The 15,927-nt window shown below is 43.9% G+C and overlaps 1 protein-coding gene across 4 annotated transcripts in view; it reads right to left on the bottom strand.

The window, feature by feature from the left end:
- Positions 1-268: 268 nt before the first annotated feature.
- The window catches only part of APBA1 (amyloid beta precursor protein binding family A member 1), a 48,407-nt gene continuing 32,748 nt past the window's right edge, over positions 269-15,927 (bottom strand). Inside the window, exons 5-13 of one of the 4 annotated variants that reach the window (XM_026035835.1) lie at positions 15,316-15,461; positions 10,309-10,344; positions 9,095-9,181; positions 8,319-8,504; positions 5,569-5,748; positions 4,838-5,050; positions 1,466-1,585; positions 692-832; positions 269-356 (exon numbers count right to left, since the gene is read on the bottom strand). In XM_026035835.1, the coding sequence (XP_025891620.1) occupies positions 285-356; positions 692-832; positions 1,466-1,585; positions 4,838-5,050; positions 5,569-5,748; positions 8,319-8,504; positions 9,095-9,181; positions 10,309-10,344; positions 15,316-15,461 (1,181 nt within the window). In that variant the 3' untranslated portion in view covers positions 269-284. Of the gene's footprint in view, positions 357-691; positions 833-1,465; positions 1,586-3,591; positions 3,907-4,837; positions 5,051-5,568; positions 5,749-8,318; positions 8,505-9,094; positions 9,182-10,308; positions 10,345-15,315; positions 15,462-15,927 lie in introns of those variants that run through there. The other 3 variants (XM_026035836.1, XM_026035837.1, XM_026035838.1) reach the window with 3 other exon arrangements.

The raw sequence follows: 15,927 nt of genomic DNA, 5'->3' as shown, positions 1-15,927 counted from the left end.
TGCTGTTATTTGCCTATTTCTGCATGTGGATCTGCATAAAGCTTCACTTGAAAAAGGAATGCAACCAAAACAGTCCCACAGATGTATCTTCCCCCTTCCCCATAAGCYGGGAAATAGTGGGGAAAGGGAGAAAAGGGAAGGAGGGAGGAAGGAAGCAAGGGAGAGGGAGGACACGTGTGTGTGAGAAAGAAGAAAAGGTCTCTGCAGACACAGAAATGCAGCACTAGAGACACAAGCACTGGCGAGGAGAAGGCTCCTCCATGCACTTGGAGAGGTGCCGGCCTTCAGATGTAAACAGGCTGCTCCTGAGCCGTCAGCAGCCGGTACATGGCGGCCGGCATCGTCTTCATGTGGATCTGCGGAGAACAAGGCAGGTCAGTCTGCGCTCCCCGCACAGAGCTGCTGGCCGGGCCCTGCCACGGTCTTGTGGGGCACGAGGAAAAGGTGAAGCCTGACAGCTTCCATACCCCTGTCCATCACAYGTGGCCATTCATGAATATGGAGCATCAGCCAGTCATCTACAGCTGCGGGCACTTAMTATTGTTATGAGGGTGTTTCTAAAATACATGAGAACTATGAGCAAATAATAAAGGAAATGGTGTGCTGTCCTGGAGTTTCACTTCTGCTATTTAAATTTGAACAGCAACGGCCCACGAGAGGTACCAGTGGTGACACACGTGACACCTCTTACCTCGCCAACAGCGTTGGAGAGGATGTGCACAATCTTCTCGTGGGGTGTTGCAACCACACTCTGCCCGTTGATTTCGATGATCCTGTGGCCGACACGCACGCCGCCCCGCTCTGCTATTCCTCCTCGCATAAGGCTACAGATCTGCAGAGCACAGGACAAATTTATCAAAGTCTGAATATGCAGCACACTTCAGTTCATTTACCTTTGCCTGCAAACTGTCACTCAGCATTTAAGCATATGTCCTTGTAACAAAGTCTAAGAAATAATGGATTGCTCATTCAAGGTAAATGTTGTTAGGGACAGAGATGGCACCTTCTCGCCCAAGAGCAAAAACAACCGCGAGCAGAGGCTGTTGGAGCTGTGCTGCACTCGTGTTGTGGTCTGGCAGTTTTAAGAGCCCAAGAAGGGTCACAGCTTAACAATGTTCAGGATGCAGATGCCTTCCCTTAAAAGAGAATCAGGGACAGCATCTTTCTTTCAAGGTCCTGCAATGTATTTGTTAGAGATATGATATAGACGTAAACCAGCCTCAGCTGCAGTTCCTGCTCTAACCTGAAGCAGCCTTTCTGCTCCTTTGAGACTCCCCAGCTGCAAGGGGAGCAGAGCAGAGCAGCTCCAAGCAGCCCAGCTCTCGCACGCTGGGCTCAACACGTGTGCCGAGTCCTCCCTGCAGTGAGGAAGGGAACGGCAGGTTCTTCCCCTCCCACTTTGTCACACACCAGCAAGAGGTTTCACTCTGTTACGGCTTCCCCAGGTGGTCTGGAGGTGACTTACGATCCCGTTCTGCACACTGAAGCCCAGCTGGTATCGGAGGTCTGGTCTCCTGATCAAGACGGTGGTTACTGGAGGACATCTCACTATGTTCAGCTTAACCCGGGCCTGGTTTTTCAAACCCTGTAAAAACAAATCCCTGAGAAACGCTGKCAAAGACAGGGTGCAACATGTAACAGGGGCTCTGGAAAACACGACTGCTGCAGTACTGGTATGGGAACAGCCCCGAATGTGCCGTGCTTTATGTGTGCATCCCAAAGGAACAGGAGCACTGAGTACCAGACACGAGCAGGGGGATATTCAGTGAAACAAACAACTCGGCGTCAAATTCTGCTTACCAAGAAGCTGACAGCTGTTCTAAGAAACCTGGYACCCTGAAGGCAATTCCCTGATTTCAGGACAGGAACCGTGCATGGGGATGCCACGGCACATGGCATATGGCAGGGGTGTCCGCAGCGGCGAGGTGGCCAAGGCCGGTACAGCTGCCATGGGGGAGGTGGCGGYGCCGTGCGCGGAGCCACGGCCGTGATGCTGCCCGTGCCCATTCCGGAGCCACGGCCGCGCCGAGGGGACCCGACACTGCGCGGTGCCCGTGTCCCGTCGGGCGGCCTCGTGCCCCCTGTGCCGCCTGCCCCGCAGCTCCTCTGCTGCGCCGACCATCCGCCGTTGTGCCCGGGGTCCCTGACTGACAGGGCGGCCCAAAGCCGGCCACGGACCCCGCGGGTGGCTCGAGCACCCAGGCCGGCACCTGCAGCGCGCGGCCGCCCCAGCCCTGCCCTGGCGGCCACCGCGGCAAAGCCGCTCGGCCGGAGCCGCCCCTGGGGACGGGGCTGCCCCCCGGAGCCGCCCCTGGGGACGGGGCTGGCCCCCGGAGCCGCCCCTGGGGACGGCGCTGCCCCCCGGAGCCGCCCCTGGGGACGGGGCTGGCCCCCGGAGCCGCCCCTGGGGACGGCGCTGCCCCCCGGAGCCGCCCCTGGGGACGGGGCTGGCCCCCGGAGCCGCCCCTGGGGACGGCGCTGCCCCCCGGAGCCGCCCCTGGGGACGGGGCTGGCCCCCGGAGCCGCCCCTGGGGACGGCGCTGCCCCCCGGAGCCGCCCCTGGGGACGGGGCTGGCCCCCGGAGCCGCCCCTGGGGACGGGGCTGGCCCCCGGTGCTGCCCCTGGGGACGGGGCTGGCCCCCGGAGCCGCCCCTGGGGACGGGGCTGGCCCCCGGTGCTGCCCCCCGTCGCGCCCCGGCTCGGCCGGCCCAGGCAGGCAGGGCCCTTGAGCCCTGGGAGCAGCAGGACGGGCCCCTGCCAGGCGCCTTGCCCTTGCATGGATGGCACCCATGCCCTCATTCTCCTGAAGAACACATGGTCTATCTTTCCACATTCCTAAGAAAAGGCAGAGAAAAAGAGGGGGAAAAAGTCGCATGTCCCCATTTTTTTTTTTTTTTAAATTTTGGATAAAGTATATATTTTTTAAAAATGGCTAATTAGATCATGTGGATCGGCCTGGAGTCTGTTTACAACAGCAGACCCCAGCAGATGCCTCTGGAAAGAGACCTAACTAGTAGCATAATGCAGTTAGGGAATAAGCATCACATATGGAAGGCGGCTTCTTAGCTCTGCCAGTCTACAATTGCGTTATGGTAAATTAGTAGCAGAGCTTGCATCTATAACATAAAAATAATCTTATTTGAAGTACTTGGAGTACTTCAAATGCARGGAACTCTCTTCATGGGAGTCTTTGCAACATGCTAAACATCTGAAACCCTGAGATCCTTCTGTGACTTTTGAATGTGCTCGTACTAGGCTGCCTCCTTGGAGCGTCATCCRGGAGCAGGGGTATGAACAGCTCCAAACCCCAGCTTTTCTTTGGAAAGACGAGATAAACAGCAGCTCCTCTGGCAGCAGCCACAAGCACCTGCGAGGAAGGAGTCTCCAGAAGGGTCTACAAGGGTCTCTAGAAGCTGGAGACAGCAAAGTTGTCTTTGTTTTTGTTTTAAGAAAGCACAGAAATGTTTCATCATTTCACAACAAAAGTCTACCTGGAAAGGCTCTAAAAGGCACAGAGCAGCAAAACTCACCACAGTTTCTGAAATAAAACTGATGTGGGATGGGAAAGAAGGACAGCAAAGCAAAAACACATGAAGAGCCTAAATTTGCAGCCAGCTTGGTTCCACCAAAGCTGGCAAGGAGATATTTAATATGATTAATTTTTCCTCTCTTCTCACACATAGAAAAGAGACTGCCCTTTTCTGCCACGGCTTTAGTGTCCTGCCCTTCCAGAGTTTCCTTTGCACTCGCTGGATCTAAAAGGGCAGGCTCAGGTTTGTGCCTCTGTTACTCCTCAGGGCACAGCAGCGGCATCCCTGGGTACGAGAAAGGCAGACGTCTTCCGAGCAGACGTCTTATCTCGGGCATTAGGACACCAGCCATGGACAAACACAAACCTATGTAATTCTGTAATTCACAAAGTAATACAAAATAAAAAACAGGTATTGCAGAATACAACTACATAGCAGGAATTAGCAAAAATAAAATTTCATAGGTATATTCCTAGAAATAAGGGGACTTTTGTATAGTGTGACCCTGCATGTCTACATGCTACCACGTGAAGGGGCTCTGCAGGATTACTTCAGCAGACATCCGAGGATTCATTTTAGTTTTACCTACGGCATTTCCTAGGGAAACTCCCCCTTTCTGGAAGCTTTGATGTCTACATACCCATTCCCTTCTCAGCTGCAGCTACCTCAGGCATTCTTTAGTTCCAGCTGACCTGCTTGCTTTTTGCAATCACATACTCTTGTGACAAAGAAGAGAAATCTTCCGATAAAACACACTGTTYAGACAAATTAAGAGGAACATTTCACTTCCACCTAGCTCAGGTAGCTTTTGCAGATCATAAATAGGCTCCTTTTTCTTCAAGATTAAGTTTAAAAGTTTCAACAACTGTACCAAAAAAAGAAAACGAAGGACAAAAAGACTCAGTTCCCTTTGAGTTAGATCCTAAGAGGCATTTAAACAGCAAAAATGGCTTASGGCAATGCTGGTCATTTGGGTCTCCATTTGTCATGTAAAGTTTTAAGTGTCTCCAGGCATTTATAGTGATATATTCCTTTTGAACCAAATACTGTCCTGGGGCCCGAAGTTCTGCACAGAATCCTTACCTATGCAATTAAATGCCATAGCTCCCTTCCTGGGACTCAGAATAACAGGCAGCACTGCCTGGTTTGCCCTGTTCTTCTGTRAATACACTCACGGTAACAAATGAAATGGGGAGTGCTAGCCAAAAACTTGGTAGAAATGAGRAAACATACAGTTCTATGCTTTCTACTTACTGTTATGCTGTAGCACTTTTGAATCGTGTGTCCTGCAGAGCTGCCCAGCCTACCTTGATGATGCTCTGGCAGGTTGAGAGGGGCAGCCCCACGAGGCTGGTCCCGTTGATGGACATGATCTGGTCCCCTATGTTGAGCTTCCCGGACTTCTCCGCGGGCCCTCCGTGCATCATGTTGGCTATGATMACCGTGGGCAGGATGGATCCCCAGCCAGACTCCACGATAACCACACCAAGGATTTCTCCCTTTTGCTTCTCAATGTAAACCTGCATTGTAAGAATAAAGTATTTCAAACAATTTGAACAATGTGAGAAGGAAGTTTCAACAGTCCTCCCCACAAAAACACCAGTATCTTTTATGAATCTTTTATGACCTGCGTGATGCAATGGTGACCTGGGTCATCTTTACTAATTTCCTTCAACATATACAATTCTTAAAGCAGGAATCAAACACTGTATCAAATACTGCCTCCATACTTTTTTTTTTTTTTTTTTGAATACTTTTAGCAGTCTGTTTTAAGTTAGTTTCAATAACATGCAGTGTCCTGTATGTCTCAAAACTGCTTGGTAAAGAGAACACAAACAGATGGCAAATTATTTCACTGCTGGTAAATTCTGGATTCACTGTTTCCCTTCGAAACAGAACTGCCCACAGGCTGTCCTACTGGGAAGGATATTTTGTTCTCATCGAGTCATTTACGAGAAGCACTAATGGTTTTCTAATTTCTGCCAGCATGGACCTGCAGCTGGTAGGGCAAACTCTGTTCTGACAAAACAGGACATACATCTTTGCAGTTTTCAGACTTGGAGAAGTGGATGAGGTCGTCATTGTACATGTCCTGGGTGTTGAGCAGGTCGCTGTACTCCTTCTGGCTGAGGTCCTCCGGGTTGATTCCGTTWGCCCTCAGGAACTCCTGGTAGGCCACACTGAACGCCTGACCTATGGACTGTGCAATCAGCTGCGCCTGTAGCACATCCCGGAGCAGAGAAAAGGAGGACAAAAAAGGGAAATCAGGTGCTCTCAGGATCTTGCCTGTGGACACTTTCRCTTACAGCCACACTGTAAAATGGTTCCTTCCCACGAGTTACTGCAACCCTTATAAAAAATAAATGCAATGTGCTGGAGGGATGGCAGTGCTCGATCACAGCTCCTCGTGTTCGAGCCATCCTCAGCCTGACACCGTGTTCCCTGCCCTCTCCCCATAGCACCRCTGGCTCTGCCAGCTCCGTGCCGCTTTTCCTCCCCAGCCCATCCAACGTGGCATGTACCTGCACCCTCCCAGCACCTTCCCGGCACCAAATCCCCACAAATTCCTCCTGCGGGACAGAAGTTGGGGACAAGGGCTGTGGCGCAAGGGCCGGAGCTGCCGAGAGCCACCCGGAGCCGGGCGCTTCCATGCGGCAGCAGCCGGGGAACAAGGTGCCTTTCCATGGCTGCCCGCTACCTGCAACATCCAGTGGGACTCACAAGGAAGGAAGGGTTCCCAGCCCTGAAACAGAGCTGGCAGCTACCTTAGARCAACTCAAGCTAGCACTAAACCTGCTGATGAGAAGAGCACGATTGTTGGCACTGCAGAGGCCTATGCCTGGCCTGTCATTATTTTTGGCAACGCTCAGATTAACCTGTTTTTGACATCAAGAACAAGAGAGCAGGAAAACAGAAGTACAGCTCCTCAGCTCACCAAGCTAAGAGAGGAGACAGGTACAGACTGTACGATCACGCATAAACACCGAGACACTTTTCTTGGAAAAGAGTTCAGCTCCAATGTAGACACACAAAACTGTTGCATGCCATGAAAGCTCCTCATGCAAGGACCATCACAAGCAGGAAGGCACTTTGGCCAACAATGACTGGACAGCTCATGGTTTATGAGGCAGCGACCAAGTAAATTCTTCTAGATATCCCACCACCCCAGATGCCAAATAAAYGACAGTGAAACATACGAATTTGTAGCGTGTGCAGTCTGTACTGCTCCACTGGAGGTCCGGGATCTTTGGAGCTGCAACCTCTTTGCTGCTAACAGCTACTATGATGTTTACACTCTATTCCTCCTGACTATTTTTTCCTAGTCATCTGGATTTTTGAGACAATTTTTGCAAGCTATTTGTGAGCTACGTCATGGTTCAAGGACATCTGACATAATCACCAGGATTTCTTAGCATATTTTCACGCTATTGAATGATGTTTTCTTTGGAACAACAGGCACGTACTTTCCAGGCCAGTATCTACTGGCACAGGGAGGATCACATCTGACACGAGTACAACCTSATCCAACTAAACAACTAAAGCAACTCCAGTGATCCCCAAATGGAAACAGATTCCAGCCAGCCATGGAATTAAGAACAGCCTAGGAAAAAGATCCGGGATCATAGTTAAGATATCACAGGCTCAAAGAAAAGCAGACGCTACTGCTGGCATCTGACAATATAATCTCTACTTTTTCAACAGGCCAGTAAAAGAATTCAGTGATAGCTAACATTTGTGACCGGAAATACAGGAATTAGCCTGAAAAACAGCCTGAATCTGGGCAGCTTATCAAATGACAGCATGCYTTCCAAATCACTAACTGCACTTGCACACTAGTTTCTTGGGGGATTTTCCAGAACTTGCTTATTTGCACTTAAAAAAAAGTTTTGAAACCCCATCATTTCTTATATTCTCTGTCAAAGTTTGGTAGAACTTTTATCAGTGCTCTTGGTCTCTGCAGTGGGCAATCAGCAATATAGGTTCTGGTATTTGCCACCAGAGAAGCTACCTGAGSGTAAATTCAGAATAGGGTCCCTATTACATAAAATCTCCTGTYTATATTCTAGGGAACCTTCCTATCTGAAAGTCCTCCCTCATACTCCACAGACTATAAAGGTAGACGAGCAGTTACAAAGTAAATAGTGATTTAGTTTTAACTTCTGTTAACTAGTTCAACTCCCACTGAAGTGAAAAACAACTCTTTTCTTCACCTTGTATGAGGCACATGAGGTAAGCTCATATATGCTAGGCACAGGAAGCAGAAATAAATAGAAATTACCTCCTCGTCTGTAGTTTGGGCTATATGATTCAATTGAACCACGTGGCTAACATTAATGACATTTTCCATGGAAACAGCCTATAACTTGTTATTTGAAGGGCTGAGAGCTAAATTAGATTTGCTTTCTTCCTAAATTATTAGACAACATTGTGTGGCATTTTTCTGCCATAGATACTTGGGCTTCCATTAGTTACATAACAAAGTTACATCAAAAAAAGTGTATTTGATAGACGGTCATTCTAACAGGCAGAATTTCTGAGMTAGTCTATGAAAGTTGCAGGCCTGCCCCTCATTGCCACTGGTATTGTAAGCACTTAAAATAGGGAAGCTTTTCTATAAATAACAATTCTGTGAATAAAATATCAACAAGATGCAAAACACAAGTTCCTCTGCTTAAATGAAGTATTTTTTTTCAGTTAACAGATAAACAGAGCACTAGTGATGGACTGTGTCAAAATGCGCTTACATTTCTCCCCCCAGACAMCCATGAGACAAGAGTAATTCCTTACATCCTCGGACTCAAAGACGTGGCAAATCATTTTGTACTGCCTCTTTCCATCCTGGGAAGGGTGAGATGCCTCCACGTTGTCCTGGGAGTTGGAGCGCGGCATTCGTCTACGCGCCATCAGGACAACTATATTCCCTATGTCTGCGATGTAGGAAATGGTCCGCAGGGGATGATCCATCATGGTTTCCTAGGCAGCAGAAAAGCCAACATCATCAGCTATTTCCAGGAAGCTCTTACTGCGCTCCTGGTGCTAGACAAACACCCTCACGGTAATTGTGAGACCCTTGTTAGTAAGGTCCGTACAAAGCTTCAWGCACAAGTGGAGGTGCCAAGAGAAATTCCACGTTCCAGAAGCAAACCGCAGTGCAAGTTTCACAAATTAAAATTACATTATCTCTGGAAAAGAATGCAAGATTTCAAATTCAGAACCTGAAGGTGCAGAGCACATATGGGACCAACATGCAGAATTATGAACTTCAAATTATCACAGCCTCGTGTTTTATACTACTTTATGCCCAACCTATCCTTGCCATGCTACCATACCAGGCTGCCTAGAATATTCTGTAAACTTAGCTTCTCATAAGAAGTATGCTGACTGCGGTAAGCTCTTATGGTTAAAAATGAGTAATACATGTAGGGTATGGTTGAGCATGGATTTCTTACTAGGAAATCCTGGCGGGAAATAACCATCACATTTTGGAAAGCCACATTTTCACAGGTAGCTGAGGGTCTAACAGACTGTTACTACAACACAGACACTGGCTTCTTCATGTATACCTGTGTGTCTGCATTCAATACTTTTATTCGCTGTGTAGAAATGAACAGGTCCACTTCAGTCATGGGCTGAGATTCACCTTCTGGAGCCTGCGAATAAACGGATCAGCGTTAACAAGCTATTAGATAAAAGCCTTAAAATGATGCTAGATCACCAACAGGGACACRCTAAGACACAGTCACCAGAACAACAACCCAAAATACGGTATTAGCTTGCAAAAGCTAAAGATAAACACAAAGATATGGAAATTATATAGATATATATGAAAGTTAATTAGATATTATTTGAAAAATTGTTAATTCCATAAAAGCCTGTCTAATCATTTCTCTGATCCAGCRAAGTTATACCTCACTGCAATATGAACTGCATAAAGATTCTGTGAAAATCAAATGATATTTCTCACATTATGAATCTCACTTTAAGGTAYGTTTTTCACACAAGCCATGCAAAAGACTACAGGTACCTCTTGCCTGAGGAGTTTCTATATGGTTTAACAGTGATTATTCAGACCCAAGGAAAAACATGTACCACAGGTGGGTACGCTTTAATCAATCTATAATGCAGTTCTGGTAAGAAGGTCTTCATAGTCAGAAAACATACTATTCAAGCACTAACCCACTCGAGAAATGATACCTTTGTTAACAGAAAGCAAATGCTTATAATTTAAAACAAATACAGCTAAAAATTGTTAAAAGGCTTAAAACTCCATAAACAAAAATTATTACTAAAACTGGTCAATCTCAGCATATTATTGTGTATATATGTAAACTTTTTTTTCTTTTTTGCATCCAGCAATACAATACACCTATCAATCAAGCAAAATACTCCTCACTGAGGGATTAAAAAAAAAGACCTTATTATTCAATCCAATCCACTGTTTTACAGAGTTGAAACCTTTGTCATGTCAGTGCTGTTTCTTTAGTACATATTTTGGATACTGCCTCTAATCGTTTGATAAATCCAATCTTTGCCCCATTTCTAACATGAAATGGCTAATGATAAGCAACGACAACAAAATAATTGCCAGTCAGGCAACTCATTTCTGAGAAATGTCAACTTGCTTGGCAGCTCAGAAATAAATCTAAACAAAAACTTGCTGGATGCAGAAAGTAAAAGAATAAAACAAAAATAAAGGAAAAATCCCTCCTAGAAAACAAACAAACAAACAAACAAACAAAAAAGGCATAACATCAAGCTGATGAAGTTTGTACTGCACCTTCTTCCTGCTTTTGGCTAATTTCTGGGCCATCTGCTTAGCATGAAATAAACAGAGACAGGAGAACAGTTAGAGAAGAACTTACAAGTCAAGCAGGGACCAGCACACTAATGCCAGGGCGTGCAGAGTACTAGCTACTCTAATTTAGTCCCTGCTTAGATAAATTTCTCCTCTTTCTTTTGGTTTAAAACAAAGTTTCACAGTTTAAAAAATGGTAAGAAATTGCACAATTGCACTACCAAGAATACAAAGGGCAAGAACACAAACGGCATTTAAATGTTAATCTAACCGAACAAAGGTCATTTTTTCTTTTTCTTTTTTAAAGGTGCTTCCTTTCATTCATATCACACATTTATTGCACACAGGAGGGGCTCAGAAACACCAAGTAAAAGGTATTTTAATCCTCAAATAATCCTCAAATATTTTTGTTCAGTAGTAAAGCATTTAAATTCAAGTTGCAAAATGCTCCCATACATGTAAAGTAAGCTTAAAAAATAATCCTCCCTACTGTGCTGTTCGTTGCTGGAGAAACAGAACAACTGAAAATAACTGACTGAATCCTTTTGCCCTCCTTTTCCTTCTCTTTCATGCAAATATACCCTTGACAATGTCAGCACCCTGCATCCGGATGGGAAGCTTCCCTGTGGYAGCTGCATGAAGGTTCCTATCACATGTGGTCATAACAAACAGTAGATACTTTCACAGACTTCTGTCTCCTATCACTTAGCAGTTTAATTATTTTATATCTAGAAATAATCCACTCCCTTGCATTAAATTAGTAACTTTGTGCTACTACTGTGACAGCAATAATAACACCAATAAATATCATTCTTAAAGTCTTGCAATCAATAATTCAAGTGCAATACAAACCAAAGATGCGCTGAACTTATGAACCAGCTTACTGAAGAAATACAATACTCACCAAGCAGGCAGATATTCCTTTATACTGCCTCTTGGCTCAGTAAATTAACAGGTGCTCTTGTGTTGACAAAAGTCTTATGACAGATTTCACAGATAAGGATTCATGACTAATTGTGTTTAGGATGAACAAAAAGAAAGCCTGAATCACAGWCATATCAGATGTTTAATGCTTACAACTTAAATCTATCAGTTTTAGTTTATATAAGTCTGAAAGCAGCAATTAATATTTAATTATTAATATTAAGACTGTGCTACTTATTTATCAGTATGAACAAACACTTTCAGACCAGTTCTGGATAAACGTTTTCAAACTGAGAAATGTGCTATAGCCTGGTGACAGCAACCACGTGCAAAACAAATTAGAACTGTCTCATGCTGCATTAAATTAATTTACACTGGTGCTCAGAAATAATGTACTTATCTTGAATACAACTGCCTGGCATATGCTGGGCAGAGAAAATGCTGAGGTAGAGCATTAAACCCTTCTCTTGTACGAACTCCACGGTGACAGACCTCACAAAAGAGAATCAGCACTGCTTCAAATGACAAAGGAGGAAAGATTCCTGGAGGCAGAGGTCTACAGTGCACAATCCAAGACAATCCAAAACACCTCGATTAGCATTTTCTTCAGAATTTTCTCCTGATTCAGTGGAGCAGCCTTAATTTTATTTTAACTTCTTGGAGAATGATTTTTAAATAATTTCACAAAACTGACGTGCCAGTTTTAAGAAGTGATAGGTGCTGCACAGAAAGGTCATGAAAGAAGTTTGGTCCTCGAAATTAGTTAGGATAATTCTACAAGAGAGACAACATAAGACATATCCTCTTCTCAAATGTTATTTTTGCTAGCTTAAGTCAAAAGATCTTTATTAAGTGTTCTTACAAATACAGAAACAACCTAATATAAATGAAATGCTATTTTTTAAATACACAGAGTCCAAACATTTAATAYAAGCTAAATGACAGTAAGTGAAATGTGACTATGCATGTACTTGTTATTTCCAAAATATTACTATTTCCTAAACAAAAAAAGAAAAAAAAAACAGCAAACTTTCACTTAGGCTAGAGGGATRGATTAAATACACAAATCCCTTTTACCTTCTAGAAAAATATACTRCAGATGAAAGAATCCCAGATGATCTTTATAAAAATAATATGCAAGATTTTCATGTATCTATTCTATCTTGAATTATTTCAGTAATTAAATCAACAATTAAAACTGTTCAAACTTGTTGATGAAAAATAAAATGTTATTTTATATGCAAAACTCAGCAACAAATCTGCATAGGTCAGTTGTGAACTGTAACTGTGAACATTAACTTTTCTAACCTGTTACAAGTTTAACAGTCAATAATATATGGAGAGATGTAAATCTCCTTGCTATTTGAGCAAAAGAAGACTACAGTCAGAAAACAATGAAGAAACATCTTTAGAGGAATATTTAGTCAAAAAAGTTTGATGAATGCATTAAAATAATTCTATGTTTTAACTTTGCTTGACTGGATTCCATAGAGAAAATCCCTAAGAAAAAAAAAKCTACAAGTCCTTTTTCTGCCTTTAACTGAAGAGATACTCAGGGAGATGCTCAGGTAAAGAAAAGTACAGAGAAATATTTTTAAAACCAGTTCAGACTCTAAATGACTGAATTTGTGCGCAGACTGAATCTACTAGAACATGSAGATGCATGAAGCTAACAGTACATGTTGATTTAAATGGAAGGTATGTGTAACAGCAGGTCTTAAACTGCAACTTCTTCCTTTTTCCCCCATGTTCTTAATTTCATGTTTGTGTGTTTTTAAATAATCCACCTTCATTCGTAGCTCTGTTATCTTTAACCACAGAGAAATGTTCTCACACAACACATTATACACTCCATAAATCAACACGAGTAGGACACCAGTGTCATCAGTGCTCTGAGGGCAGCATTTTCTACACGTCTGGGCTAAATGCTCTCCTGAGCAATGATGCATCTGGCAGGAGGAACTCCATCTGTCATCATGAAGTCATCACTAAGTAAGTTTGGTTTTCATGAAAATAACTAACAGAAGTAGCCAAAACCAAATCTAACAAACCAGAGATCCTAAGGCCTGGGGCTATTTACATTTCCTGAAGTTCTCCTAGAAGCTGAAAAGCAGTATCTGCCAAGCAGTAAGCAGTCAAACTTCTGAAGTTTACTCCTAGCTTCAGAAAATTCAAGTTCACAAGCCAGAGTGTCACCAGGCCAGTATGCAACCACATAGGTCTTCATTCTGAACAAATTTACAACCAAAGTATGTGCATACCTGTTCTTTGTTTTTGGTACATAAAATACCACTTTGACGGGTGAAATGCACTGAAAAAACAACATCTGTTGAGACAAAGCAGTGCTGGGCCATAACAGAGCCCTTGGAGAGTATATTCTGTTAATGAAATTTTAAAAACATATTTCATACCTAAGATTTTATGTTGCTCTGCCTCACCAAGTCAGTTCTAAAGYTATGAGGTTTTGTCCCAATTTTCTTTATCACTTTTCTCTTTTTCACCTTCCTTAGTCTTTGCCTCTCACACACGCCTCCTAGACACTCAGCCTCCAGGCCAACTTGCCTAAGCCTCCCAGCTCCCACCACCAGTTCAATAACAYAGCTGATCCTAACTGTTCCTTTCACCTTCCAGCCATACCTCTCTCCTAGATCCAGTCCTTACCTTATTTCTCTCCCTTCTCTTTCATTTCATCTGCATTCAAATCAGGCAACTCCTCTATCACGCATCCATGCAACAAGAAAGGAGATGTGGAGACTAATAAACACAGACAGGCACAGTCTTGCACCAGAGTAACAAAGGAGCAGACACTGTAAGGGAAACTCTCAGCTGTAAAAGTGGAATATTGCACACAAAGCTCTCAATAAGATTTCTTAAGTCTTAATAACTGCAAAAATCGTTTTAAAGGTGGGAACCAAAACCACCGTCACCAGGAACACACACAGATCACTGTTTCCAAAAAGGCTTACTAAATTTTATCAGATTCCTAAAAAGGCAGGGCAAGATTTACCTGTAACAGATAGGTTACTTCCCTGCCAAACATACCTCCCCTCTGGTGCCTCCTCTAGTGCTAGAGAGATGGTGATTTTCAGAGACACAGCTATGAGAACTTAGGCATAACTGAATATGGGGAAAATAACAACTCCTGAAGTGTCTAAGTGGTTCTAGCAGGAGCATCCTTCTAAAAGTTCATGCACAGACTGAAGCAGGCACCTGTCACGAAATATATGGGAAGGAACAAAGACTGTAGGAAGCATCAGGAGACCTTAACATCCAGAGCTATTAACTGAGCTCAGTTAATAATAATAAAATGTCATCTCCTTCCCTCTCTCTCTTTACACTATTGTACACATGGAGTATAAATTGCAGCCCAAAATAAATTGTGCAAAAAAGAACATGTAAATAATCTCATGAAAGCTTTCACATTATGAGATTATATTGGGTAGCTGAATTAGCAGAAGCTACATGAAATGGAGTCTACCATGCAGCACTGTATCGGGGTTAAGGGAATTTATCTTAACCATGCAGCATCCTCTGTACTCTGCAATATTTCATTCATAGATCTTACTATCTATTGACATACCTGTCCTACACAGAAATTAGTGAGTATTTCTGTTTTCAAGGAARTGTAATGAATATATCTGATTATATGAAAAATAAATTTTTCTCCATGCACCTCCACACCTTTTTTAATCAAGTCATAGCTGAAATGAGGTCAGGAACGATGGCCAAAAAGACCACAGCTTTGACCTAATACCATACCAGAAGCAACCACAGCATGAGCTTTCTTCTAAACCTGTTATTTCTCTTAGCACCTAGGTAGCATAAAAATTAGACCAGCACTCGCTTTAGATTTTAGATTATAGTAAAAGAAATAAATAGCATAGTAAGGAATTAAAATGATTCCTTATCATCATGCAGCATAGAACCGGTATTTGCAGAAGCAAGATAGGGCACTCAGCCTTTCTAAAAAAAAGCAGATAACCCAACATGAGAGGACTGCATATTTAAAAAGTTAATATCTACCACTGTTAGACACCAGTGTGAGAAGTAGGAGTCATTCCTCACCTTGATCCTGCTGACAGCTTCCTGAGCCTGCATCATTCTCACATTCTTGGAGGGAGTTTTATCTGAAAGGAGTTGAGTAGAGCCAAGGTAATTGGCAGCAAAAATGATTCCATCAATTAAGTCTTCAGGATCACAAGGTCCAGGAACTGTAACAGAGGGAAGAAAGCACTGAAGAAATCACACTGAACCATGGCACAGCAGCAGCACCCCGACCACTATTGCCTGCGCCTGACGGCTGCAAACCTCCTACTGAGGTTTAGCACAATGACAGGGCAGCCAGTTCTTTCAGGGGCACAAAACACTGAGCAAATGCTCTCGACATTTCTCGGTCAGAAGCTGTAATTCCTAATCAAACCTGTCACTCACGATAGCTCATTCTCTGCTGAGGCAGGCATCACCCCTGGGGAGAACAACCTCTGAGAGCTCCTGCTCCTGTGTAGACATGTGGGTRTGCACTTGTCCCCTCATCCCTGCCAACAGCCTCCTAATTTTGACTAGTCTAAACATGACACAGTTTAGACACACTCAGAGTCATACAGAGAGCTGAAAGGGTGAGATTTAAAAACATCCAACAACAACTTGGTCACTTGCTTATTAGCCACAGCAAGTAGG

The sequence above is a fragment of the Nothoprocta perdicaria genome, unplaced genomic scaffold, assembly GCF_003342845.1.
Source record: "Nothoprocta perdicaria isolate Ctin4 unplaced genomic scaffold, notPer1 scaffold_168, whole genome shotgun sequence".
In the NCBI taxonomy this organism is placed as follows: Eukaryota; Metazoa; Chordata; class Aves; order Tinamiformes; family Tinamidae; genus Nothoprocta; species Nothoprocta perdicaria.
The sequence above is the reverse complement of the archived record's forward strand: the minus strand, read 5'-3'. Positions and strand labels throughout refer to the sequence as shown.